The 26,855-nt window shown below is 49.0% G+C and overlaps 1 protein-coding gene across 6 annotated transcripts; it reads right to left on the reverse strand.

Annotated features, from left to right (window-relative positions):
- Window positions 1–18,903: 18,903 nt before the first annotated feature.
- ptafr (platelet-activating factor receptor) lies at window positions 18,904–26,855 on the reverse strand. Of its 6 annotated transcripts, none has more exons than XM_007894779.2 (3): window positions 26,055–26,104; window positions 24,515–24,650; window positions 18,904–20,421 (listed from the first exon to the last, which is right to left on the reverse strand). In XM_007894779.2, exon 3 carries the CDS (start codon window positions 20,398–20,400, stop codon window positions 19,333–19,335), a length of 1,068 nt encoding a protein of 355 aa, XP_007892970.1. In that variant the 5' UTR covers window positions 20,401–20,421; window positions 24,515–24,650; window positions 26,055–26,104; the 3' UTR covers window positions 18,904–19,332. The 6 variants fall into 6 exon arrangements, with proteins under 6 accessions (XP_007892970.1, XP_042194771.1, XP_007892968.1 ...); XM_042338837.1 differs by lacking the exon at window positions 26,055–26,104 and adding an exon at window positions 25,183–25,676; XM_007894777.2 differs by lacking the exon at window positions 26,055–26,104 and adding an exon at window positions 25,210–25,279.

Consider the following 26,855-nt stretch of genomic DNA (forward strand, 5'->3'; position numbering starts at 1 on the left):
CACCCCGCATCTGACGTCTCCGCTTACATACCGTACATTCCAGCAGTAACAATGCCCTTTCTGTGTGTCCGTGTCTTTGTTAACGTGCCATACGGGCAGCAAATCTCGCTGGAAAAGGGCAGACTTCAGAATTACGGGAAAAAATATCCCACTGGGAGCAGGGATTCTTCCCGCACTCGGTTCCTGTTAACCCTGCAAGCCAAAGCCCTAACGGACTGTCACCGAAGCTTTCCCGCTGCCTGTCCTAGCAGGAGGAGCAGCGGGAAAGCTTTGCAGACAGTGATATCAATGGCAAGCTATGCTGTTGTAGCTGGTTAGACTCCAGCAGTTATCCCTACGCACACTCTGGAGTCCCCAAGCCTTGGCTCTTGCCGACTTGTGCCTGATGCTCTCTGGAATTAGGTGAACAAGATGCGTCCATCCAGGGAGAGAGAGAGAGAGAGAGAGAGCGCATTCCATTTCAAACACAGGGAACTTTCCATGTGTGTAAGGTGGGAGGCATGGAATTCCCAGCCTGGCTTGGAGACTCTGAGACACGGTGATGGGTTTCCACGCGTAGCAGACGAATAAAAAAAATTACAGAAAGTGCGTGTTTGTGATGAACGCTCATTGGGATTTGTTCACGGTGATTAGGGCGCTGAGTAATTAATCACAGCCACGGAGAAGCTCTGCGGGTGGTGAGAGACGGTGACTCGATGGTGGAGTCTCGCCCGAGTCTGAAGGACTCGGAGATTTTGGTTCGAAGTCCGGAGCGTGAAATAGGGTGCTCACTGCACCGGTCGTTCATCAACTGACACCAGTTCTCTTCAATTAATAAGAAAAGAACACACAGGCTGATAGAACATCGAACATGGGGTGTTTAGACACCCAACCACACCCACCCACTCATCCCACCTACAGTAAACCTCACATAAGTCATATCAGTTGGGACAAGACACTTACACCCTGCGAGCGTAGCTTATCGGTAATAAAACTGCTCTGACCTTGCAATGCTCCTCTCCTCCCACCCCACCCACACCCCCACCCTGGAGCATCAGCTTAATATAATAATAATAATCCTTGCATTTGATATAGCGCTTTTCACGTCGGGAGGACGTCCCAAAGCGCTTCGCAGAACACACTGTAAAGTGAACTGACTGTATATTTGTGGGTGAACGCGGCAGCCAATTGCGCACAGCAATGTCCCACAAACAGTCGTAGATTGAAAATGACCAATTTATTATTCTTTGTGGTTTTGGAGGGATTATTATTAGGGCTCTGTGTGGAGTAAGGAAACTTGCCCGAGGTTTCGCCCTCTGCCTGGAATTGAACCCGGGTCTCTCGCTTGCAAAGCGAGTGCTCTAACCACTGAGCTACAGGACTCCACAGCTGCAGCTTGGACCGTGAGCTCGAAGCCCCATCGAAACAAGGGCTTGACCTCACAACCTGTTGAGCAGGAAGCCAGAGCGCGAACGGCTGAGCCCGGCTGACACTTTTCATTCACGACCGATGAAAAAAAAACACAAGCAAGTTCCACTTTTAGAGCAGTCGCTGAGGGCAGATACACGTCTGAAAACTGAAAAATCGCCACAGTGAGAGGGAACTACAGCGAATGTAATTTATAATTGGAGTTCAGACACGTTTCTGCAGTGTTTGGATGAGTGTGAAATTAACATGGGTTATATACAATCATTTATTATACCACGCCTGATTTATGATTTATAGGCTTTTGACTCAGACAATAACTCAAGCGCTGGGGAAAAAAAAATGTTTCGCCCCATTTCTCTCGCTCCGTCTGTGTCTGTGTATTTCTCTGTGTGTGTGTGTCTCTCTCTCTCTGTTTCTGTGTGTGCCTCTGCGCATGTGTGTGTTTGTCACTGTATGTGTGGATTTGTCTCTCTCCGTTTTTCTCTCTCTCTGTGTCTCTATGCGTGGGTATGTGGGTACGCACGTCTCCGTGTGTATGTGTTTGTGTCTCTGTATACATGTGTCTGTGTGTGTAGTGACTGTGTATTTCAGAGGCGATCACCAATATATAGGCAGCTGATTTGCCCACAGTATCTTCCCTGCAAACAGCCGTGAAATGAATGACCAGTTTTATTGGGGAATTGTTGGTCAGGACAGCGGGAGAGAGAGAAACCCCCTCTACTCTTCCAATTGGCAAAAGGTTTTATTTGGAAACGAGTGGAGGGGGCGGTGGGGGGGAGGTTTGTGGGGGGAGGGAAGAGGGGCTCACAATTCCTGGTATCTACCTTTTGGACCTTCAGAACATCACTGGGATAAAAGAAAAGATTCCTTTCTGTTTGGCCCTGAAGCTGGACGGAGTTTTAAGATCCTTCAACAGGAGGAGCTGGAGGTGACCTTGCAGCAAATGGGAACCTGGGATGCAATCAAACTCTCAAAGGAGAATCATCATTAAGCCATAAATTACAATTAATAAAGTAACTGAACTAATCATTCTTCATGAAGTGCGTGGCTGGCAATCGCTGCCGAGATCAATGCTCTTCGGCAGGAAGCGGGAAGGTGACTCGGGAGCAGAGCTGCAGATGTACGCAACCCGATAAACACAAGCACTTTGGATAATCGGAATCAAAGCCGTGATAACCATCAAACCTGTGGAAACCTCAAAGCCGTCACCGTTTGAAAGCATTCATGAGGGGATGGTGGGGAGTTGGGGAGGATTAATTGAGGTCGGGACGCAGGGACGAATTTTGCCGTCCAGACTTAATATAGACTAATAATAATAATAATAATCCTTGCATTTGATACAGCGCCTTATCACGTCGTCGAGACGGTTCAAATTCTCAAAGAGCTTCACAGGATACACTGTGTATTTTGTGGGTGAAAGTCAGCAGCCGATTGCTTGTATCAGCTCCTTTGGGACGTCCTCCCGACGTGAAATGCGCTACACAAATGTAATTTCGTTGTTGTTGCTGTCGTCACTTTAAAAGTCGACGGGATCAGGAGATTCTGTGCCACAGGAACATGGTTAATGCTTGACGAACAAAGACCAAGGTCCATCCAGTTCACCTTCCACCATCCGAGCAGTCTCTTGCACATGTCATGTCCTGTGCTATTCATCTACTGTACACCCGAATTATTTCCTAAAAGAAATCTGTCTCAATTGCCGTTGAAAGAATCCACCGTTTATCTCCCTAGGGAGCCTTGTTCCGTTGATTTACCACCCACTCACTGAATTAGTGTTTTTGCAGACCACCCCCCACACCCCCCCACACCCTCTCTTTCAATCGCAGAGATAGAGACAGGGCAAAGTTTCAAGTTGCCCTCTGGTTCTACTGTTCTGAATAAGTTGAAACAGCTTGTCATGGTCGACGTTATCTCGTCCCTCAAAAATAATAATAATTTGGTCATTTAATCCAAGACTGTTTGTGGGACGCTGCTGTGCCCAATTTGCTGCCGTGTTCTCGGCCACAAAATGTACCAATTCACTTCACAGTATATTCTGTGAAGGGCTTTGAGACGTCTCGAAGACGTGATAAGGCACTTTATCAAATGCCAGGATCATTATTATCTCGTCCCTCGAGAACCTTGAAAACAGCAATCATATCACCTCTCAATCTGCTCTTTTCCAGCGAGTGAGACCATGCCTCAGTTTACTTAATCGATCCTCATGTCGTGGAGGGGGTGTGTGGGGGGGGGGGGGGGGGTGGGGGTAATGATTGGAGCATTCTGTAGGCTTTTTGTATCATTCAAACTGACCTTCAATCACAATAATGTAACGATGGCTGAATGCTTCGCATTGTTTGTGAAGGAAGAGACTCTGAGAGTGGGCAGTGAGGGAGCAAAGCAACAGATCAGCATGATTATACAGATTGAGCTCCGAACACGTTCAGCCTTCACTCTGCCAGAGTTAGTCAGTGTGACAGAATTATCATCGGCCGTTGGGAAAATGGCCTCACCCTCAGCACACTCTGCTGATGTTCGAAATGAAGACAGACGTCGCTGGGAACACTCAGCAGGTCAGGGAGCGTCCGTGAAGAGTTCTGACAAAAGGCCATCGGCCTGAATCGCTAACTCGCTTTCCTCTCTCCATAGACGCTGCCTGATCTGCTGAGCGTTCCCAGCGACGTCTGTTTTTATTTCAGATTTCCAGCACCTGCAGTATTTTGCCTGCTGCTAATATTAGACTCTGATCAGTCAGCGTCGGTGCGAGAGGAGAGAGGGAGGGAGAGAGATTGAGAGGAGGGGAGTGTGCGAGTGAGCGAGATAGAGAGCGAGAGTGAGGGGGAGCGTGAGGGAGCGAGGGAGGAGTGTGGAAGAGAGTTGGAGAAAGAGAGGAGAGGGAGAAGAACTGTGTGTGAGTGTGTGAGAGAGAGAAAGAGGGAGGGATGGGAGTGTGAGAGAGGGAGGAAGAGAGTGAGAGCGCCGGAATGCCTGAGCTGTTGGCGGTATGTTTCACGGTTGAGGGAAAATGGTATAAAGTATAAAAGCCCTGTTCCTTGTTGCCCCCCCACCCCCACACCCCCACATCAGTGTAATGTAGGCCATCTAATCTCTGACAGACAGACAAACAGCTGAGCCGGGAAGTGACTTTCAATGACAAAGCCTCGAGGGCTGTAATTAGTCCAGTTTCTCCGACAGCTGAAATCCAGACCAGGTCAGACAGGACATGAGTTTGGATCCACTGTGCCCACAGCGTCAACACACACTGATATCTCAGGATTCAGAAGCCCCTCTCTCTCTCTCTCTCTCTCTTTTTCTCACTCACTAATTCAATCAATCACTCTCTCTCTCTCTCTCACATGCCTCTCACTCTTTCTTTCTTTCTCTCTCACTCACTCTCACTCCCTCACTCAATCATTCGCTCGCTCAAATTCCCTCACCCCCCCTCTCTCTCTCACACATTTCTTTTCACCCGCTCACTCTCTCGTTTTCGCTCCCACACTCCCTATCTCTGTCTCTGAATCCCTCGCGCACACCCTCGCGCTCTCTCACTGCTCCCACCCCCCAACTCCCAACCACCCCCAGCGCCAATCTCTCTAGATCTTGAGGAGTTTCATTCGGGGGATTGTCAGCCAGGACACCAGGAGAGAGAGAGGACCTCCCTTCCCTTTTCCAATAGGGCCGCGAGACCTTTAACATCCACCTAAGCAAACAGGGCCATCGTTGAACGTGTCATCCAAAGGACGACACCTCTGACAATTCAGCGCTCCCCCAGCACTGCGCTGGAGAAAAGACAGCCTTCTCGCTGGGCTGTGGGCAATCAGGACTGTACTGTTGATGCGGGCGTGATGTGACATCTCTGTCACAGAGCAGAGATAGAGACAGGGCAATGTTTAACAGCAAACGACAGCTGAATTTGCTTCAGATATCGAAGCCCGAACAAGGGTCTACTCAATCTCCTGCAGCTTCACATTTTTATGACAAGTCCTCGCAAGTCTTGCGTTCAATATCCTCTGGGTGGTATGCCTGGAAAACAGCCCCTACTTCCCCCCCCCCCCGCCCCCACCACCACCACTTCCCCACCCACCACCGCCCTCAGCTCCCGCGTTTTCAATCGCTATCAGGTTTTAAGATAACACGATGTGTCAGTGTGACAGGTGAGGTGATACGGGGGCGCTCTGTTTCTCTCTCTTTTTATTTGGGTTTTATTCATCAGCCTGGCTCGGTCTGCAGCCCTCTCGCCTCCGAGTCACAAGGTTGTGGGTTCAAGCCCCCACATTGGGGACTTTGAGCTCACAATCCAGGCTGATGTTCCAGGTTCCAGGGCTCGGGGGGGGGGAGGGTGGGGGGGGGGGAGGTGGGAATGCACTGCTTTTGGTGGAGTGCCGTTCTTTGGATGAGAAAAGCGAGCTCAGATCCCGTGGAAAAGAGGAAGGAGTTTCTCTCTCCTGACCGACAACCTCCTTGATAGAATCACTCACTCACTTCACGGCTATCGGCAGGATATTTGCAAATGGCGTGCAAGTGGGCTGCCGGGTTGGCCAACAGAGCAAATGCACACAGTCACTACGCTCTCCAGTGAAACCGCGTGAAGCACTTCGAGACATCTCAACGAGGTGATAAATGCGAGAATTATTATTGCTGTTATTATTATTATGATAGTTAGTGTTGTTATTTATCTCCGTTACAGAAATATACATCTTTTTCTCGCATACATTACGGCCGAGAAGTGAAGGAACAAATTCATCATTGAGAAAGAATTTTACGTGGGAAAGGAATAATGCAGAGAGGAGGGGTGGGGGGGGGGAGAGTGGGGGTGGGGAAAAGGGGTGGGTGTTGGTGGGGGGTGTGTGGAAGTAACACAATCCTGAAGTATAAGCCTATACAGAATGACATCTGATAAGAGCCTTTGTTCCGATGCATTTTTTTTCTAATAAAGACAAAACAGCATTCTTGTAATTCCAGAGTTTGGGGGTCAATGAATTATTCATGTGTGGGGCTCATTAAATATTCATGTTCATTTGCAGTAAACTTGACCGAAAAGATTAAAATGATGACAAAGAGCTTCGCATTAATTGAAACGGTGGCGACACCGACCGATGAATCATTGCCACAGCCACGCAGTTTGGAAAACGAGACCGCACCCGCCGCGCCTCCTCTCCTTGCCTTGTCGGCGCGGGCTCAGCGCCAATCTCGTCGGGTTGAACCCCTTGTGGCAAATCAACAGCAAGCAGCAGCGACTTATTATTAATAACGACGATGGTCCTCGCGTTTGAGGCGGAGCCCCCCCCCGTCGCGTCGTTGAGACGTCTCGAAGCGCTTCGCGGAATAAACCGTAAAGTGGATGGACTGCCTTGTGTGGGCGAAACACCCGGGCAGAGTCTTGGAGCGCTTAGCAATGGTATAATTTGACAGCGAACCGGGTGGGGGTGTGGTGGGGAGAGGGGGGGAGGTGATCGTAGGCACGGTCAAAGAGGCTAATCTTCTGGTGCGATCTGAGGAGAGGGCGAGAGACTGTGACCAGTGACAATGCACCTTTTTTCTAATATAATTGTAAGAGTAATCGGCGCATTCGACACGTCACTTTTCACGTGGGGAGGACGTGTCAAAGTGCTTCGCCGTAGAACATTTTTTGTGTATTTTTTGTGACGGTATTTTTACATTCAAGCCCTCCGATCAGTCAGCGGAGGTTGATTTGAAAAGAAATGGCTCAAAACCTTATTAAAAGGCTCCTTGGAAGTTTGGCGTGGCCCTACAAGACACACAGTCACTACACTCTGCAGTAAAGCGCTTCGAGATGTCCTCCCGACGTGACAGGCGCTGGGTCAGATTGCAGGGATTTTTACGTGCAGTAATTGTGGTAAAGCTGATAATTGTTCTCATTGTTATTTCTTCAGTAGATGAATAAGGAAAAAAAAAACTACCCACAGTAACCCTCGGGTTAATAGATTAACCGCATTAAAAACAGCCATGAATAATGGATAACAATTTGTACATTGTTGGATTTCATCCAACCTCCGTGACAACATTGAAGAGGACGTGAAAAGGCCACTAACACACAGAACGTCAGTTGCGATGCTTTTCAAAGAGGGAGATTGTGGTTCGCAGCGGAGAACGAACTGTGCTAAATGTGCTATGTGATCGCAGTCGCTGACTGCCGAGCCCGAGATGGTGACAATGATTTGGTGGTTTAAATCCTCGGTTTGGTTCTCCCTCCCCCGCCCCCACCCCCACCACCGCCGCGGAATTTCACAGCACCGAAGGAGGCCATTCAGCCCACCGAGACTGTGCGGGTTCCCAGGTCCTGGCTCTTTCCCCCTTTCCCCCCCTCCCCACTGCGCTCTCGACACGAATCCTCCACCGCCCTGCTTCCCGGCACCTAGAAAGGCACAATCACTACACTCCCCATTAAAACTCCGTGAAAAATAATAATAATCTTTGCATTTGATATAGCGCCTAACCACTTGGTTGAGACGTCTCAAAGCCCTTCACAGGATACGCTGTAAATTGGATCGACCCTGTGGATTTTTTTTTTTTGGTCGAAGTCTGTCCGAGAAGTTTGGCCGCCGCGTGGCCAAACTGACTGTAAATTATTACCGTTATTATCTTTGAAAGGGAGAGCGATGCCGTGAGTCACCTGAAACAAGCTGCGGACGCGGTGACAGCTGGGCACGGCGTTTTGTTGGGCTAAATACGCGGCAATCAGTGTTTACATGGATGTAGGTGATACTTAATTGAATCTGAATTGGAATAATGTTGATTTATGTCTCGTTGGCAAAGCCCCGGTCGCAACGGGACCTGAACCATCGAACAACCGACCAACAGCAACAAGCGATTTTATACGGCGCCCTTCGTGTGGGTCGGGGTCTCGGAGCGCTGGGAGCGAAGGCAAACAGGAGCGGACAGGTAACCGAGTGAGCTCGACGATATACTTGATCGGGAATGTGCGACGTTCCAGCAGCAGGGATGGACGTGGAGGGGTTGGGGGTAGAGGGGGGCGGGGAAGGCAGGAGATCGATGAACGTTCACTTCACGCACGAAGGACCCCCTCCTCCAGTGCCGTGAGGTCGGGTAGGATGTGGGGGATGGGGAGGGGTGGTCTGTGCGGTGAAACCATTGCAGTTTAACAAACAGATTGTCCAGCCTCTAGTAACAAGCCCTTCCTCTCTCTCTCTCTCTCTCTCTCTCTCTATTCCCCCTTTACCAGACTCCGCTTCCCAGCGCCAGGCTGCCCGCCTTTTTAACATTAGCCGCCATCTGTCCAAGGTCCGCTACCAGCCTGCGTTACCACTTGCGCTCAATGAGCCAACAAATTAGATCGTTATTGATCCACGCAGGCAGAAAGGGAGCGTGTCGGCCCGGCTCCTCTAGCCCCGGACACGTCTTTGCTCGGCGGACGTGCTCTGGTTCGAGGGCGGATCGATTTGAGCGTTTCCCCTGAAGACTGACTTGTTTCGCCGAGCACAGAGCAAAGCTCGTCCTTAATCAAACAAACAAACGGGAACAACTCGAGGTCTGCGATCCTCGAAATCCTGGCCTTCGATACAGGGCCTTATCACGTCATCGAGACAGCTCGAAGCGCTTCGCGGGTTACGCCGCTCAGTGGAGTGACTGTGTGTTTTGTGGGCACAACGAGTCAGCCAATTGCGCATGCAATGCCCCACAAGCAGCCGTGGAGTGAACGACCGACTTTATTTGGGAGATTGTCGGCCCGGACACAGGAAGAGCGAAACTCCTATCTCTTTTCGAAGCACAGCACCTTCGGAGGACGGGGAAGCGAAAATTCCCAAAGTATTTTCTACCTACTGTGATCCGCGGAGAAGCTGAGAACAGGTTTGGAGGGGCTGACTGGCCTCTTCCTGCTCCTTCGCCAAATATACATACATAATAAAAAACGCTCACATCCTTCCTCGGGTCAACACATCTGTCAGCAACTGGACAGACCGATTTCCTCTCGCACCCGCTGGCTACCAGTAAAGAATCAGACTCATTGCTCTTATCTGCCTCGAACCAAACGGGAAGCTCAAGCTGTTCAGCTAAATCCACATCCTGTTGTCGAGGTTCCTCTCGTTCCATTGTCAAAGCCCCCGGGACAGTCGAGGAGGTCTTTTTTTTTGTGGGGGGGGGCGGTGGGAAACACACAGTCACCACATGTCACAGCGTATCCTGTCAAGCGCTTTGAGCCGCCCTCCTGAAGTGAAAGGCCCTGCGTCGAACGCGAGGATCGTTATTAAGTGCAGTGACTGTGCATCTTGTTGGAGAACGTGGCAGCCGATTTGCGCACAGTAATCCTTCTCCCCCCCCACCCCCCCGTTGCGCACAGCGGTGTCCCAGCTTTACACCTTAAACAGCCATGGAGTGAGTGACCGATTTTATTTGTTGGCTTGGAAAGCGAAAGAGAGAAACTCCCTCCTCTTTCGGAAATAGTGGCACAGCCATCGTTAATGTCCACCTGAACCGGCAGATGGGACAGAAATATTTCTGATTTGTTTATATTTTCTGCTCTGTAATATACATCATTTGGCCCCGGGGCACAGACTGACATTAACGCTGCGGCCAAGGGCGATGGAGGGGAATAATGAGGTGTGAATCTGACCTGCCTTAGATGCACCCTGAATGGATTAACAGTTAGGATAGTAAAAAATAGAGTAGAGCAATTAATTTGCAACTTAAGCACTGGTGTGTGGAGACCGGAAACTCTGGGCAATTAAGATGAAAACTGATCTTATTTCACATCTACCTCTGATGCTGCAAACTCCCATCAATACTCATTAGAAGTGTAAGAATACAATCCATTGAAACCACGGCACAGTTTTACAATATGACGGAGTCTTCATTCGCCGTCATGTTGTGTCAGCCTGGCTCAGTCGGTAGCGCTCTCTCTCTCTCTCTCTCTCTCTCTCGCCTCTGAGTCAAAAGATTGTGGGTTTAAGCCCCCACGTCAGAACTTGGAACCACATAGTCTAAACTGACGCTCCAGTGCAGCACTGGGGGGGTGGGGGGGGGAGTGTTGCATTGTCGGAGGTGCCATCCTTCGGATGAGACGTTAAACCGAGGTCCCATCTGCCTGTGGACATTAAAGATCCCACAGCACAGAGGGAGGCCATTCAGCCCACCGAGACTGTGCGGGTTCCCAGGTCCTGGCTCTTCCCCCCCCCCATTCCCCCATTGCCCCTCCCCACTGCGATCACCACCCGGAAAAGAGAAATGAGTTTCTCTCTTCCCTGTGTCCTGGCCAACAATCCCCTGAGTAAAATTGGCCGTTCTCTCCGTGGCTGTTTGTGGCACATTGCTGTGTGCAATTGGCTGCCCCATTACACCCACACAATACACTGTCAATTCACTTTACAATTCATCCTGTGAAGCCTTGTCACATTGCCAATGAAGCCTGCCTGCAATGACCCTCTCATATTCTACAGTGTGAAGGCCCGAGCTTGTCCTGAGTTTTAAGTTGGCAAAATGGCAATGGGCTACTAATTCTGAGCTTGTCTCTGCGTCACCTGCCTTACAAACCTATTCCCGTCGGTGTCGACCTCTTCTAACCAGAGCTTTGCTGCTGCAACCGCACTTTCCTCTTCAATAATTCAACGCGATTAGATGACAAATGCTTTTAGAAAGGTGTGAGAGTGTTCTCCTGTCCAGACATCAGTTAGGCGGTGTTCACAGCCCGAGCTGAGTGAGCGCACAGAGATTACAGCTCTGTAGTCTCCCATTCCATCTCCAGCTGTTTGCTCAGTGACATGTTCTGCAAACAGCTGGTTTTTTTATATATATATCCTGGCGGGATCAGAAAAGAAGCAACGTTGCATTTTTATCACCAGCGCCTTGGGATGTCCTCCCGACATGAAAGGCGCGATACAAATGTCATTTTGTTGCTGTTGTTGTTGTTGAATACATCTCAAAGCGCTTGAAGGCAAACAAGGCAGCCATTTACAAGTTAATGTGGCCATCTCTGTTTCTGTCTCTCTTTCTCTCTCTGTGTGTGTGGAGCCCACTCTTCCCACTCAGCTCCTGTTAACCCAGCAAAAGAAAGCCCAAAAGTTGTTGTCCAGCCTGGTTTGGAGACTCTTAAACACTGTGCTGGGTTTCCGCGCGTGTCACACACCCTCTCAAAAAACACAGCAGTAACAAACAGGGGTCCTGTAGCTCAGTGGTTAGAGCACTCGCTTCGCAAGTGAGAGACCTGAGCTCAATTCCCAGCAGGTCAGGGTGAAACCTTGGGCAAGTTTCCTTACTCCACACACCTAATAATAATCCCTCCAAAACCAAAAACAATAATAAATTGGTCATTTTCAATCTACAACTGTTTGTGGGACATTGCTGTGCGCAATTGACTGCCGCGTTGGCCCACAAATATACAGTCAATTCACTTTACAGTGTGTTCTGTGAAGCGCTTTGGGACGTCCTCCCGACGTGAAAAGCGCTATATCAAATGCAAGGATTATTATTATTATTATATTCTGCGAAGCGCTTTGAGACGTCGAGAAGATGTGAAAAGCGCTGTATCAAACGCAAGAATTATTACAATTATTAGATACAAACCACTCACACGCCTATTCCTGTGGGGAGGAAATGATGCTTGAAACAACTGACACAAAGTCTAATGACTAAACTAATAATAGTTCATTCAATTTTTTTAAAAAAAAACACTTGGTATAAATTCAACAAAGAGCCCCGAGTAGATTCAAGGGAACACGGACAGACCCATCGCCACACTCGTGCCTTCCCCTCTCTCCTGGATTTAGGTGTGTGTTTTAATTCTGCATTGCAATGGAGCATTAAATTAGATTTTAAAATAGAATTTTTTCCTCCTGGTCATGATGAAGGGGAACGAGGACCAGCACAGACACAATGGGGAGAGAGCAGGAGAATGGGGTTAGAGCAGAGAGCTCCAGTGGGGGAGCGAGCACACACTACACAACAATTACTATCGTAACTTATTATTAAAAGCTTAGTTTCAATGCTCATAAGGTGAGCGTATATGTACCTCTGGCATGCGGAGGGAGGCGGGGAAGAGGGAATGAACAGCCACTAGCCTGCTAGAACTGGGCAACAGTTGCCCAGATAAAAAGCTGTAGTGCGGGTTATTTTCTCCCTATTCTTTAATCAGGATTAAATGGACAAGAGATAGATGTTAGTTACCGTTGAGCCTTAACGCGATAATGCTGTGAATTGCAATGAAACGGCTCTCAGTGAAGGGTATTGGAATGCGGTTTAGTTGTTTGATTGGATTCTGGCGCTGTATTTCTGTGCTCGAAGATTAACAGATTACAGGCAGATCCCTGATGTACACTAGAAGCTATTACACTGTCTTTCCATGTGGGATTTCTCTGACCTCTGTTGGCCAGGCAGATGGTGAGAGCTTTTCTCTGGATAGATACACACGCGCGCGCACGTACACACACACACGCACGTACACACACACACACACACACACGTGTACACGTACATGTGTGTACACATACACACAGGTACAAACATATGTGTACGCACTTACAGCCAAACACGTACACACACATACACACTCGCACACACACATACACACACGCTTGCGACACACAAACATGTACACACACACCAGGACTGTCTCACTCCCTGTGGTGCACAAACCAGTTGATTGAGGTCAGACGGTATATTTTGAAACTGTCCAGATTTAGTCTATTTGGGGTGTTTCAAAGCAGCTCAGGATATTTTTTCTCTGGGGGTGGTGGTGGAAAGTGGTGGGGGGGGTGCTGGTGGGGGGCGGAGAGTTGGCGGGGTGGTTGGGGGGGGTAGAGAGTGTGGCGCGGGGCGGTGAATGGGGAGAGGGGGGGTGGAGAGTGGGAGAGCATCTATTTGAAGATGGGTTGTAACTCTTATAACGCAATAGGAACTTACAGCGCCTTTCGTGTTGGGAAAATAAACCGTCCCAAAGCACTTGGACCCAAATTCTAATTGAACAGCAACAACAACGTGCATTTTTTTATAGAGCCTGTGGCGCAGCCTAGCGTCTCGGAGTGCTTTGATAATAAAACGTCAGCACTTTACATTGGTGCGGGACACTCACTTCGCAAATAAATAAATAAACCTGAGAAGCGCTTTGAGACGTCTCGTCTCACGGTAAGGCGCTGTAGCAAATGCGGGAGGTTACTTTAGCCGTATCCAGTTCACATCCACGCAAATCAAATTGCATCGAGTCTCAGACCAAGAACTGGAGGAAAATAATCAGTAGGACAGAGACAGACGGAGACAGCCCTGGGGCTCACCCAATGCAAATAGATTGCAGCAGAAGTAAATCACGGCTTGCATTTCTAAGCTGTATCGCTCATAAATCCGCCCTGCGTTCTAAGTGAGACACTCATAAGCAGTTTATGGAAGCATTGGAATAATCCCGGCAGCCGGTAATTCTATTCGGATGAGTTAAATGGGATTGAGCGAGCTTTTGAAATGTATCAGAGCAGAATCGAGTTACAGAATATTGCAGACGGGGAAATGCTCTCCTTTGGGCTTCTTTGCGAAAGGATTAAATATAATAAACAAGAAGAAGAATAAGACCGAAATAACAATATTCCTCGCATTTGGGCAAGCGTGGCTCTTGTAGCCTCCAAACATCTCCGAAGAGTTTCACGGGGGAAGCGATTGGAGTGAGACGTTCGACATTAAAGGCTCAGTTATCGTTCTTAATAATCGTAATAATAATCCTTGCATTTAATATAGCCCCTTATCCCATCACCGAAACATCTCAGAGACAGAATATACTGTAAAGTGGATTGACTCTATTTTGTGGGCAAAACAATTGCGCACAGCAGTGTCCCACAAAGAGTCGTTGATTGAGTGACCATTTTTTTTTGTTAGTCAATCGCACGTGAACCCAGTGTTACGAGCGATGTCAGTGAGACGGTGACTGGGTGTAACGTGCCTCTCAAGAGCGAGAGATGCGACGAGACATGTTAATGATGTGCGTTAATCAAGGGGTTGGTATTAGCTGTGACAAGTTGTGAAACGTCGAGGAGGCTCAGAGATCCCCTTGGCATCGTCTCCGCTGAGCCGAGTGGCTCAATCTACGATTGGCGATGAGATTATATCATTTACGCTGCTCACAATATCATAATCCCATTAGGGCCCTGATGTTCCCAGTTAAAGCTCCTGTCCAGGCCTCGGGGTCTGTCGCAGACGCTGGAGGAAATCAGGAGTGAAGTTTTAATTAACTGACAAATACTCGCGTATCCTCGCAGTTAAACAAGTGGAAACGATGTTCTGTCTGAACCGTCGTTCTGAAGGTCCTGCGCCATCACTCACTCTGGTTTTACCCGAAACTCCACATCTGTTCAAAAAGCCGTGTGTCTGTTGCATACACATGGAAAACCATCGCCGTGATCAGCCGGGTGTCTGACGCACCCACACTTGGAAATCCACCACCGTGATCAGCCGGGTGTCTTGTCTGTCTCTCACTCTCTCAACACACACACACACACACACACATACTCCCCCCCCCACCCCCCAACGCACATCCCCACCAACCCCAAAAAGCGCTGTGATGGAGCGTCAGCCTGGACTGTGAGCTCAAAGTCTTGACGTGAGGGGAAGGTGGGATATATAATAATAATAATCCTTGCATTTGATATCGCGACGTCTCAAAGCGCTTCACAGGATATGAATCAACTGTGTATTTTGTGGGCGAAACATACAAAAATACATATTATATATATATATATATATAGAAGGAAAAAAAAGTATATGGAGGTATTTTGGGTGTTGATTCACCATCTTCCTGCCACCTGCTCAGTCTCTCTCTCTCACAACTGCTATGTAATATTTACTTGTTGTAAATCTCCTCTCGTTGATCTGTTGCAGCTGTAATCCCCGCAACTCTCAAAGTGTTTTGCTAATTTATTTTTGACCCGGCGTCTCTCTGACGGAATCTCTCCCCACCCCCTCCCCTCCCCAACATCTGGCTCAGATGTGTTTCTTATGAGGGGGAGTGGAGAGCATCGGATCATCATATCTTTGATATGAGACATTAAAAAATAAGCTCCCCATCTGTGCCTATTCATATCCTAATCCCTGCTCAAGGAGTATTACTATTCCCCTTCCCTCTCCCCGCCTGCACCCCACTTTCCAACTGTTACGTAACACCTGCCCCGACCCCCCCCCACCACCCCACACACACACACTCTCGCTCTCCCCCTCTCTGTCCTGACACAGAGATTCATTTTGCGTCTAAAGATCAGTCAGCGTCACAACCCGCCATGAAACTAACGGCCAATTACAAGGAGGAGATTGATGGCTGGGGTGGGCAGGGAGACCATATTTTGTAAACCAAATCAGGGGACACGTAGATAATAATCCCCCACACACCCCCCAGCACCGCACTGGGGAGTCAGCCTGGACTGTGAGGCTTGTTCTTTGGTGGTTTATTTATCGCCTGGTCTGTAATGAGTCTTTAACTCGATTCCAACCGTCCCAGTACCAGTGACAAGGGCCTGTCAGGAACACAGAGCTCTGAGTTAGCCGAGGCTGGGCAAGGGTGGGCTGATGAACTGATTGATTGTCAGGCTGAGCTGGTGTTCGGAGGCAGTCTGATTTAAAAGGCTGTTGCTTTTACTCATTATATTAACTCACTGTTTTACTCAGCTCAGCAAATAGCTGTGTCAGTCATTCCCGCAACAGCCTACCCCCCCCACACCCCAAACAGCGAGCTCCGCAACACTAAGGTTAGAGACATTTCCACACAATTAGCCGCGGAACGGTGAAACACATCGGAGCGGAACACGTCGAGAGCTTCTGCAGAAGGACCCAGGGGTTCGATCCCAGCCCAAAACAGATGGGGTTTGAAAAAGCTTCTTCTCGCTGTCAGAAATGAACGGTTTCAATCGAGCTCCACTGGATGCGAAGCCCAGTGATACAAATCTCTCCTCAAATTGGCACAAATCGGGTCCAATTCATCAATCGCAGCCGGAGAGAGAGGGGGGGAGGGAGAGAGAGAGAGCGAGAGAGAAAGCACGCAAAGATAGGTCCTAATAAATAGAAATGTCAGTGTTACTGTTACAGTGGAGGATTTGGAAGCACAAACGTGTGTGCGGTGGTGGGCGAGAATGGGAAGTGTGGGGGGGGAATATAGAGAGAACATCACACACGAGCATTTATAGATTTATAGAACGTACAGCTCAGAATGTCACAAGCCGACAATGATAGATTGTGTTGAACCAAAGCTCGGGGTCAACCGTTAAAATGAACAGGGACAGAAAGAGGGAGAAAGGGAGAGAGGGAGAAAATAAAGTGGTTAACAACACAGAACATTCATTGTTTCGTGGTAGCGGAGTTAAGAAGGCTGAGTCTTTGCTGAAGCTGGCTGTGTGCCTTGAGGGGGGGAGCTAGGGAGGGGAGCTCGACCATTAAAACCACACCAGGCTCCACAGCCCTTTTATTTACTCTTTTGGTTTGTAGCTGGCTGCCTGAGGGCATCAGGCAAGGCGTTGACTGTGGAAGGATCACCCCCGTGTGTGCATTGCCGTTCACTGCAGCTGAGAGGATACAGCAACAACAATAATAATAATAATAGCCCTTTCCATCTGATACAGCGCCTGGTCACGTTGTTGAGACGTCTCAAGGTGCTTCACGGGACATATCGCGTTGCAAAGTGGGTTGACTGTATATTTTTTTTTTGGTGGGTGAAACACAGCAGCCCAGGTTGCACACGGCAGTGTCCCCACAAAGAGTCATGGAGTGAGTGACCAATTTTATTTGAGGAGATTGTTGGCCAGGACACCGCGAGAGAGAAACTCCTCTTTTCTTTTCGAATGGAGCAGTGGGGTCTTTAACGTCCACCTGAACAGGCAGACAGGAGCAATAAAGAGCTTTGAGATGTGGACACGGTGAGGTACATGACATGAGAATTGCTAGACGGAAAAAGACCAAGGTCCATCTAGTTCGCCTTCTACCATCCTGGGAGTCGCAGGCTACGGTAATGGAGATGTTGATAGCAATTCATTCCGTATGGATTAGTCTACAGCGGAGTGGAAAGTGTTGGGAACCTTAGATCCAAAATAGACACAAGTCGTTGTTTCAGCAAACAAACAGCCTCGGCTCGAGCTGTAAAGAAAGCGACTCACCCGCAAGACAGGAGCTCGATTCTCCTCAAACCCGTGGCTGGGAGTCCTTTGGTTTCAGTCCTCGCCCACGAAAAAAATATAATTTGCAACAGTCACCTGTGCTGAATGGCAGAGCTCATTGAGTCCTAACCTGATGTGGTTAACGAGGGACATGTGTGTCTTTGTGGGTGTCAGTGTGTGTCTGTCGGTGTGGACTCCCTGTTAAGTGACTAATGAGTTGCAGGTTCAATACAGAGTCAATCCTGTTCAAGCCCAACATCCCCCCACCCACTCCCCGCCCCCCCCCCCTCATTCAGCAACCACCCGCTGTCAATAACCACCCTGGAACAGCTCCGGAACGATTTCCCACAATAAACGACCTCTGTTCAGCAACCACCTGTCCAACGCAACCAGCAGCCGATGCTTTTTTTTTTAAGCCTCGTCACGGGTCCGGATTGGAACCTGTGAAGTATCTTTCTGGCCTGACATGACCACATCTGTCCACCAGGAGGCACTTTTTCCCGCAGGGCTTTCAGAGCCCCAACGAAGCAATGGAACCATCATCAACAACAACAACAACAACAACAACAAGATTACATTTGTATAGCGCCTTTCACGTCGGGAGGACCTCCGAACCGCGGGGCAGAGTGCAGCATTTCATCACCTGTTGGAAAGGGGGAGAAGGGAGTGTCTCTGTATCTTGGCCACGGTTAGTTGCTTCATGGCTGTTTGCAGGACCTGGTTGGGTACAGTATAACCGCTGCTGTCGCCTTGAACGGGCAGAGGTTTGTTCCGAGACAAATTAGATTGAAGGTGACAAAGATTGTTCCTTAAATTATCAGCCATCAGAGTGGGACCAATTAATCGGAGACCGATTACCTTCCCCGAGAGTAGAGTCAACATTGTTTTGCATCAGAGGCTGATTGACGGGTCAGTCGTTTGACGGCTCGTTAGGGATCAATCAGGAGGTCTGATTGTACAATCTTCATTGACGTTGGGGAGGGGGCTTCGGGGAGATAATTGATATGCCGTAATTTCCCATTAAGTCTCCCGCTCTCGATGGGGGCGGTGAATCAGCAATCAGCGCGGATTGCACAATCAGGTGTAAGTGGGACAAATCAGGTCCCTTCGGAATCGGTGGGGATGCAAATCGCAATCACCCCTCGTGCACGTGGACGGGCAAATGGTCGGAGCATTTGGCTGGTCAGAGATCCGATGAGCGTAAATTGAGAGCTTACTACAATCACCTCGCGCTGTGAGTTGCGACCACGCGCCGTAGGGGTCGATAGAACCCTAGACGTGTACAGCAGAGAAGGCCCTTTGGCTGGTTGTGTCTGAGCCGCTCTATTAAGAGCAATGCTTTCAGTCCCGAGCGCTCCGGGACACTACCCCGCACGAGGGGCGCTATATAAAGGCAGGTTGTTGTTGCTGTTGTTAGTGTACTTGCTGGTGGTATTGTCGGAGTTGCCGTCCTTCAGACGGAGACTGTGAGCTCAACTGTCCTGACCCGGGGTTCTGCTCGATATCCCTCGGCTTCCACTAAGTTCAGTTCTCATCGAAATCGAAGCGATTTGTGATTAAAAAGTAACAGTATTCGCCGGGTGCGTTTATAATAAGAAAAATAAATTTATTTCGGCCAAAAAACATATTACAAACAAAAACGCGGGCGATGCAGGTCGTAAAGCGAACAGAAACCTTCCAGCAGTTTGGTACTTTTAAGCTTCAAGCATGTAAATGACAGCTCAATAAAAAAAATAGCATTTGAGGTCCACTGTGCAAATTGACTGCGGTAAACGTTAAAAGTTCTAACACACACACACACACACACACACACACAAAAACAAGTGGCATGGAATGAAAGAGAGCGCAGTTCCTGGTCTCAATGCTGAAGTGTTCCAGTGGGGTTAAGGCCCTGGAAGATCATATCCCCTTCATTGTTGGTGGTCACGGTGAAGGACTTTCGTGAGGTTCTCCATGTGCTCAAGCGTTTGGTGAGGAACCTCCTGAACTTCTTGGTCAGGAAGCAGTAGATAATGGGGTCCAGAGCGCAGTTCAAGCTCATCAGACACAGCGTGACCTGGTGTGCGTCATTGACCGCCTGGCGGAATTGACAATCGTCAACCCTCCACTGCTCCAGCACCGTGAGGGTCCAGGGTCCCTGCACCACGTGGTGGGGCAGGAAGCACAGGCTGAACACTACCATCACAGCACACACCATGCGGAACGCTTGCTGCTTGACCGAGTGGTTGGTGTTGCCGGGCTGGATGGTCTGGGTGGACAACAGCCGGAGGATGTGCAGGTTGCACACGACGATGACCAGGAAGGCGAAGAAGAAGGCGGTGATCAAGACAAAATTGCTGATCATCACTGCCATCGATGAGTCCTTGTCGTACCCTTCGAAGCAGTGGGTCTGAGTCCCCACCTGATTGGTACTCTTCATGAAGAGGAACGGGCTGGCGCTGCACAGGATGATGAACCAAATGGCGAAGGACACGATCATGCCCCTCTTCCTGCCGCTCTGCTGGATGCTCTCGATGGGTCGGGCCACGGCGCAGTAACGGTTGTAGCTGATGGCGGCCAGGAAGGCGATGGAGCAGTAGGTGTTGATGAAGAACAGGCAACCGACCATTCGGCAGAAGAACTCCGGGAAGACCCAGTTTCCGAGACCGCAGTAGTAGACGATCCAGAACGGCAAGGTCAGGATGAAGAGCAGGTCGGCAATGCTCAGGTTCACCATGAAGATCTTGACCTCGTTGATGTTTCTGGACATTGACAAGTGCTTGAAGACCCAGAGCACATAGCAATTGCCCATCAGCCCCAACAGGAAGATGATACTGTACACGACCGGGAAGAGGATGTATCTGAACTCAGTGTCCACAGTGCAGTTGCTCTTGCGCTCGCTGGAGTTGCTGAGAGAGACGTTACTTGGGGAATACATGGCATCCATGAGGATCAGGCACCCCACCACCTTAGAAGAAGAACTCCGTTAAGGCTCAAGGACCACGTGCGGGGAGGGAGGAAAGGGGAGCTGGAAACTAACACTCACGAAGCTCGGAGGAAACTCCCCCACCCCCCACCCTCAGGGAATACGAGGAATCTAGCAAAAGAAACAAGAAGAATTTGAAAATCAGCGCCTTTCAATAAAATAAAATTGTGAGAGTCTAATTTAATTTACTAATTTATCAATTCAGCCACCACGCCCCGAAACTCTGAAACTCTCTCCCTCAATCCCTCCGCCTTGCCCCCTCCCTCCTTCCCCATCTTCAGGAGGGGTTTGAAGAACTTCCTCTTCGACCGTGCTTATAGTCACCTCCCGACCTCCCCCTCCAGAACGGCTGGGCTGGGCTCCCTGCTGTCTAAGTTCAACTGCGCACGGTTTTAGGAAATAAGGCTTTCTCTTACTCAACAACTACTTGTAATCAGTCGTGTTCCTCGCACTCGTTATCATGTTGTCGAGGGAGTCACATAATGCATTTCGTTGCTGTGCGCAATTGGCTGCCACATTCCGCCCACAAATATACAGTCAATTCACTTTACAGTGTGTTCTGTGAAGCGCTTTGGGACGTCCTCCCGACGTGAAAAGCGCTATATCAAATGCAAGGATTATCATTATTATTATTATATTATCATGTCTCAAAAGCAGAATAAGGCGCTGTATCAAATGCAAGGATTATTATTATTATTACTACTAATGCCCCTTCCCTTTATCAAGCTACCGGCCCATCTCCAACCTCCCCTTTCTCTCCAAGGTCCTGGAAAGAGTTGTCGCCTCCCAACTGCGCTCTTTCCTTTCCACCCATTCTCTTTTCGAACCCCTTCAGTCAGGTTTCCGTGCTGCCCATAGCACAGAAACTGCCCTGGTCAAGGTCACCAATGATATCCTGACCATCTGTGACCAGGGCTCCCTCTGCCTCCTCGTCCTCCTCGACCTATCGGCAGCATTCGATACGGTCGACCACGCTATCCTACTCCACCGCTTGTCCTCCCACCTCAACCTTCAAGGCACTGTCCTTGAGTGGTTTAGGTCGTACCTTTCTCACCGTCTTCACTTTGTCTCGACGAATGGCTTCTCCTCCACCCCCCGTACTGTCTCATGTGGTGTCCCTCAGGGCTCTGTCCTCGGTCCCCTCCTCTTCACCCTCTATATGCTCCCCCTGTGGTGACATCATCCGCAGACATGGGTTAACTTCCACATGTATGCGGATGACACCCAACTCTACCTTTCCTCCTCTACTCTCAACTCCACGACCCCCGATGTCCTGACAGCTGCCTGTCCGACATCGAGTCCTGGACGAGAGACAACTTTCTTCAGCTCAACGTGCGAAAAACCGAGGCCCTCCTGATTGGCTCACGTCAGCGCCTCCGCACCTCAGGCGCCATCAGCATCCAAGGCCGCACTCTCCACCTCTCAAAGCCAGTCAGGAACCTCGGGGTTCTGTCCGACCCTGAGCTGTCCTTTCTCCCTCATATCCGCACCACAACTGGCACCGCCTTCCATCACCTCCGGAACATCGCCAGACTACGGCACTACCTCACCCCTCACGCTGCTGAAACTCTGGTCCACACCTTTATCACCTCAAGGCTGGACTATGGGAACTCTCTCCTCGCCGGCCTTCCCGGCACCTCCCTCCACACTGCAGGTCATTCAGAACTCTGCAGCTCGTGCACTGTCGCGCACCAGACACCGCGACCACATCACTCCCACCCTCGCCCTCACCCTCGCTCGCCTCCACTGGCTCCCCATCCCCCAGAGGATCGAATTCAAGATCCTCATCCTCACCTACAAGGCCATTCACGGCCTCGCTCCCTCCTACCTCTCCAACCTACTATCCCCCTACCTACCTGCCCGTACCCTCCGTTCCTGCGGCTCCGGTCTGCTCCACGTCCCCCGCCCCAACCGCCCTACTATCGGTGGTCGGGCCTTCAGCCTCTCAGCCCCGAGGCTCTGGAACTCCATCCCCCAGTGCCTTCGCCGCTTCCTCCCTTTCCTCCTTCAAGGCCGGTCTCAAAACCTTTCTCTTTGACCGAGCCTTCAGCTCCCCTCTCGACTCTCTACCCCCTCCTCGCTCCCTCCCTTCCCTCCCCTCACCCTGACCATTTCCCCCCTCCTCGCTCCCTCCCTTCCCTCCCCTCACCCTGACCATTTCCCCCCAATGCTCGGGTCATGACTCAACTGTGCAGCGCCTTGGGACGTCCTCCTGACGTGAAAGGCGCTTTATAAATGGAATCTTGTTGTTGTTGTTGTTGTTGTTGTTCACGCAGGAGAGCGTCTCGCAGCTCAATGCATTCAGAGTCTCGAAGATTACAGGAGTAAGTGTGCAAGCCAGATCTTTTCGTCGCTTGGATAAATCATACACATGTGCCTGTTTCCAGGCATTGTTGATCCAAACAATGCTTTGGAAAATGGTTATGAGAGCCTCTGTCAAAATTAGCAAATGAATGCCAAAACAAACCCTGGCAGGTTTAAGAGCGGTTTCTGATTTAACAGTGAAAGAGATAGGATTCAGAGCTCGTGTTAGTTCGTTAAATGTAACTTGGGAAACATGATGTTCTTCTCAAAATGCCTCTTAAATCTCATCTGCCTGACCATGCCTCCGGCCAATGCTGTTATTAAGTCCCTTTCCCGCTCCTCACCCTGCCTCTGCCTCATTCCTCGCTTTCCTTGCTATTGAAGTGCTTCAAGAGGTCCTTTAACACTTGAAAGGCGCTGTGTTAAACGTAGGTTATCATTATCGTACCGGACAGTACAGACATCGGAAAGCAAAGAATGACCAGACAACAATATTCGTTATAACAAAAATTTGTGTGTTTTGTAAGCCGATACAGCTTAGCATTGAGAGCACTGTCCGTCAAGCTTCCCGTTGCTCATCCAGCTCGGAGAACCTCTGTCCCTTTAAGCCGTTGACTTTGGCTGGCAGACTTAACAGGGAAGAATTCCTCCTCCCAGGGTGACACGGAATCTGTTATGGGACAGCGCACACTCCCAGGCAGGAGGTGGGTCACCATACTCAGATTTCCCAGGAAACACTTACTCAACAGATTAAACAAAAGGCTTAAGCGGAAAAGCACTCCTGCCTTAGAAATGTGTCTGTTAGACACGCAGCCCCAACGTGTGGGAGCTCTGCTTTGCTTTGAAACCAGCCCGAAATTGCTTGTAGCTACAGGTATCCATCAGATCATCACAACCCGTACAACAAAGACAAGAATCAAGCTGAGACAAGTCTCAGTACACACAATGTATGTCAGCAGGCACCCGGCACTCAGATATGTCTGAGTTCCCGCCCGATCTCAGCCTGAGAGACAATTTTGCCTGTTCTCTCTGGCACGACACACGTCGAGACCGCAATAGTAGATTCCACGTTTCGGAGACCTCCAGACCAGACTGCGAGTTTCGCGCATTGGATGCTATTTCACCTTAAAATTTAAGAGCGAGCAGAATCTTTGCTCGTTTCCGCAGTTAATAATAATAATAATAATCTTTACGATTGGCACAGCTCCTTTCACGCTGAGAAGACAACAACAACATACAGTGCCTTTCAAGCACGGTAGCATCTCAGAGCGTTTACGTCCCAAAGCACAAATATATACTATAAATAATAATGGGCCTTATCGCTTCTTCGAGACGTCTCAAAGCACTTCACAGAATACGCTGACTCCATATTTTGTTTCCCGGGCAGGGCCATATCTTAGGCAAGTTTCCTTACTCCAGACGCAGCTGTTTACTGAGCGGTAAGTAGGAACCTGGTTGTTGGTCGATTAGCGGATCGCTTTTCCGGGGATAATAATCCCTTTTAAAAAATAATAATGATACTAACTTGGTCACTCGAACCACAACTGGGACACTGCTGTGTGTAATTGACTGCCGCATTTTTACCACAAAATATCCAGTCAATTCACTTCACAGTATATCCAGTGTAGTTCCTTGAGATACCCAGAAGACGTGATAAGGCGCTGTATCAAAGGTCTACATTATTATAACTCAATATCTCCGACGGCAATAACACACAGGGAAAAAATCCTCACCTGAGTATTGTCAAAGGATCTTAAATTAGTTGATTCACCTCTATCCTGTGAACTGGGAGTTTCCGAGGACTCAGAGCTAGAAGAGTTTCTCTGTGCTGTCTCACCGCTCGGGAACTCTCTCTGATCTCTTCGTCTCCTTTGGTTGAAACTCTGAATTTCCGCTCTATCACAATACTGAGCAGGTGGTTGAGCAACGATGAGTCAGAGAAATTGTCAGGAGGAAATAATGCAAAAGTTTCTTTCAAACTGAAGCTTTTTTTTCCCCCCTAAGTACAAGCTGGCTAGAACGAGGGGCCAAGAAAAAAACCGCAAGCAATGAAGAGACAGCGAAGGTTAGCTTTGTGAAACCTGTATGTTTAACACCTGCGTGTTACCCCAGGAAGCAGCGAAACGGGTTTGTAAAGATCGTAAGTAAGGACAATAATCCTCTGAAATTACAAAACTGCCTCAGTTATTCCCCGCCTCGCTTTCACCCCCTCTTCCCCTCTCTCTCTCTCTCTCTCTCTCCCACCCACCCACACAGGACCTTGCATTCCATTGCACAATCAGCGAATTCTTACGCAATATAATTCAGGAAGACACAGGACATCACTTCACACAGCTGGCTAACCCAGGGAAAAGAGAGAGAGAGAGAGAGAGAGCGCAGGAGGGTGTGGGATGGGTCGGAATAAGGGCTGGAAGCACTCACTGATCACAGTTCACTCACTAAACAAACATGAAGTAAATCTCTTACAACAGGTTCGAAGCGACACAGGGCACCGCGTGCAAGTGGGACTTCTTTCTCTTTTCGAAAAGTGCCGTGGGTCTTTAATGTCCACCACTCTTCAAAGCAAAGGCGCCTCTGCCAAAACAGCCCCCGTTCTTCCAGCACCGTTCTGGAAGATCAAACTAGATTGCGTGAAATCATCACTGCCCACAGCTCATTTGCGCTCCACCACTTCCTTTGCTGCTGCAAACTCTTTTAGCTGTACCCACAAGCCTCCTGACGACATCTGGAGTCAAGCCCATTACCGTCCTTGTCCATCTCAGGGCCCAATAACTAAACAAGAAATTTATTTTCCCCCCTTCCTCTTATGTCAAGCACATGCCAGATGCCCCCTCCGCTCTCTCTCTCTCTCTCCCCTTCCCCAATTCTCAATTCCCCACTCAATTTAATCACTGCTGCCCCACCCATGCTCACCAGTGCCATAATCTTGCCATCCCCAAACCCTACTCTTTATAATAATAATTATAATCCTTTCATTTGATTGATATAGATATATATATATACAAATAAAGTGAATTGACTATATACTTTGTGAGCAAAAAGTGGCAGCCGATTGCAGTGTCCCACAAACAATCGTGGATTGAGTGACCAAATTATCTATTTGTTTGTTTGAAGGGATTATTACCCACCGCAAAGCGACCCTGCTAATCGACTAACAACCAGGTTCCTACTTACTACTAAGTAAACAGAGGCGCGTGGAGTAAGGAAATTTGACTACGGTTTCGCCCTTTTAGAGTACAATAGAGGCTGAGAATAAAATTGGAAATCACCTTTGTGTATGAACTCGGAAAAAACTTACAACAATTTCTTACCCTTCGGTGCGTGGACAGTCGGCGTCTGAACACGACACTGCTGAATGGACTTTGTCAGATTAATTAATTACTCGGAGAGGTAAACTTCCTGTAAAACGATTCCCATAATCTTCCCGCAAACAGACCTCCTCTGTAATTATCGAATTGGTTCTACTAAACCGCAGGACAGTTTAGCATTTCTCATTCGGAAAAAAAAAAAAACCCTGTTTCTTTCAAAAGCGAACGTGATAGGTTTCTTTTAGGAAATAATATCTAAATGCAATATTTACACAACATGTGCACGTGCGACTGCCAGGTCGGTGGAAGGCAAGCTGGATGGACATTTGTCCTCTTTCATCTAGCAAATCGTACGTTCTAAAGAGCATTACCAAACTTACCAGCCTGGCTCCTCGCACTGTCAGTGGGGCACAAACTCAACTCAAGTTGGTATAACAGGCCTCATTGATCAAGGATTACAATCACAATATACAACCACATATGTTTCTTCTACAGAAGTCTTTCCTCGCTTCTAATCTGTCCACGTCTCAAAAGCACGAGTAGCAACTGCATAAAACATTCTCAAGACCTTTACCCACATAATGCCTTTCATCTCGGTCTTCTAAACCATTTCTCTTTTCACCAGTCGTCCTGCGATTGAAGGCGGGTAAATTCAGAGCGAATCTACGCAAACCCTATTTCCGGGAGCGAATACTAAACCTGTGGAATAGGTTCCCTAACGAGACATCTGAAGCAGGAAATGTTGATTCTTTCCAACACAGATCTGATAGTTTCCAGATCTGATAGCATCATGGGATACAGTAC

The sequence above is a fragment of the Callorhinchus milii genome, unplaced genomic scaffold (assembly GCF_018977255.1).
Source record: "Callorhinchus milii isolate IMCB2004 unplaced genomic scaffold, IMCB_Cmil_1.0 Scaffold10, whole genome shotgun sequence".
NCBI classification, from domain to species: Eukaryota; Metazoa; Chordata; class Chondrichthyes; order Chimaeriformes; family Callorhinchidae; genus Callorhinchus; species Callorhinchus milii.

Excerpts from the sequence above, each read along its gene's own strand:
- ptafr (XM_042338837.1), bottom strand. Across the intron at positions 20,422-24,514 it reads TCCCAGTTCACAGGATAGAG|GTGGTGGGGTGCCTGATCCT; the intron begins GTGAATCAACTA and ends TCTTCTTCTAAG.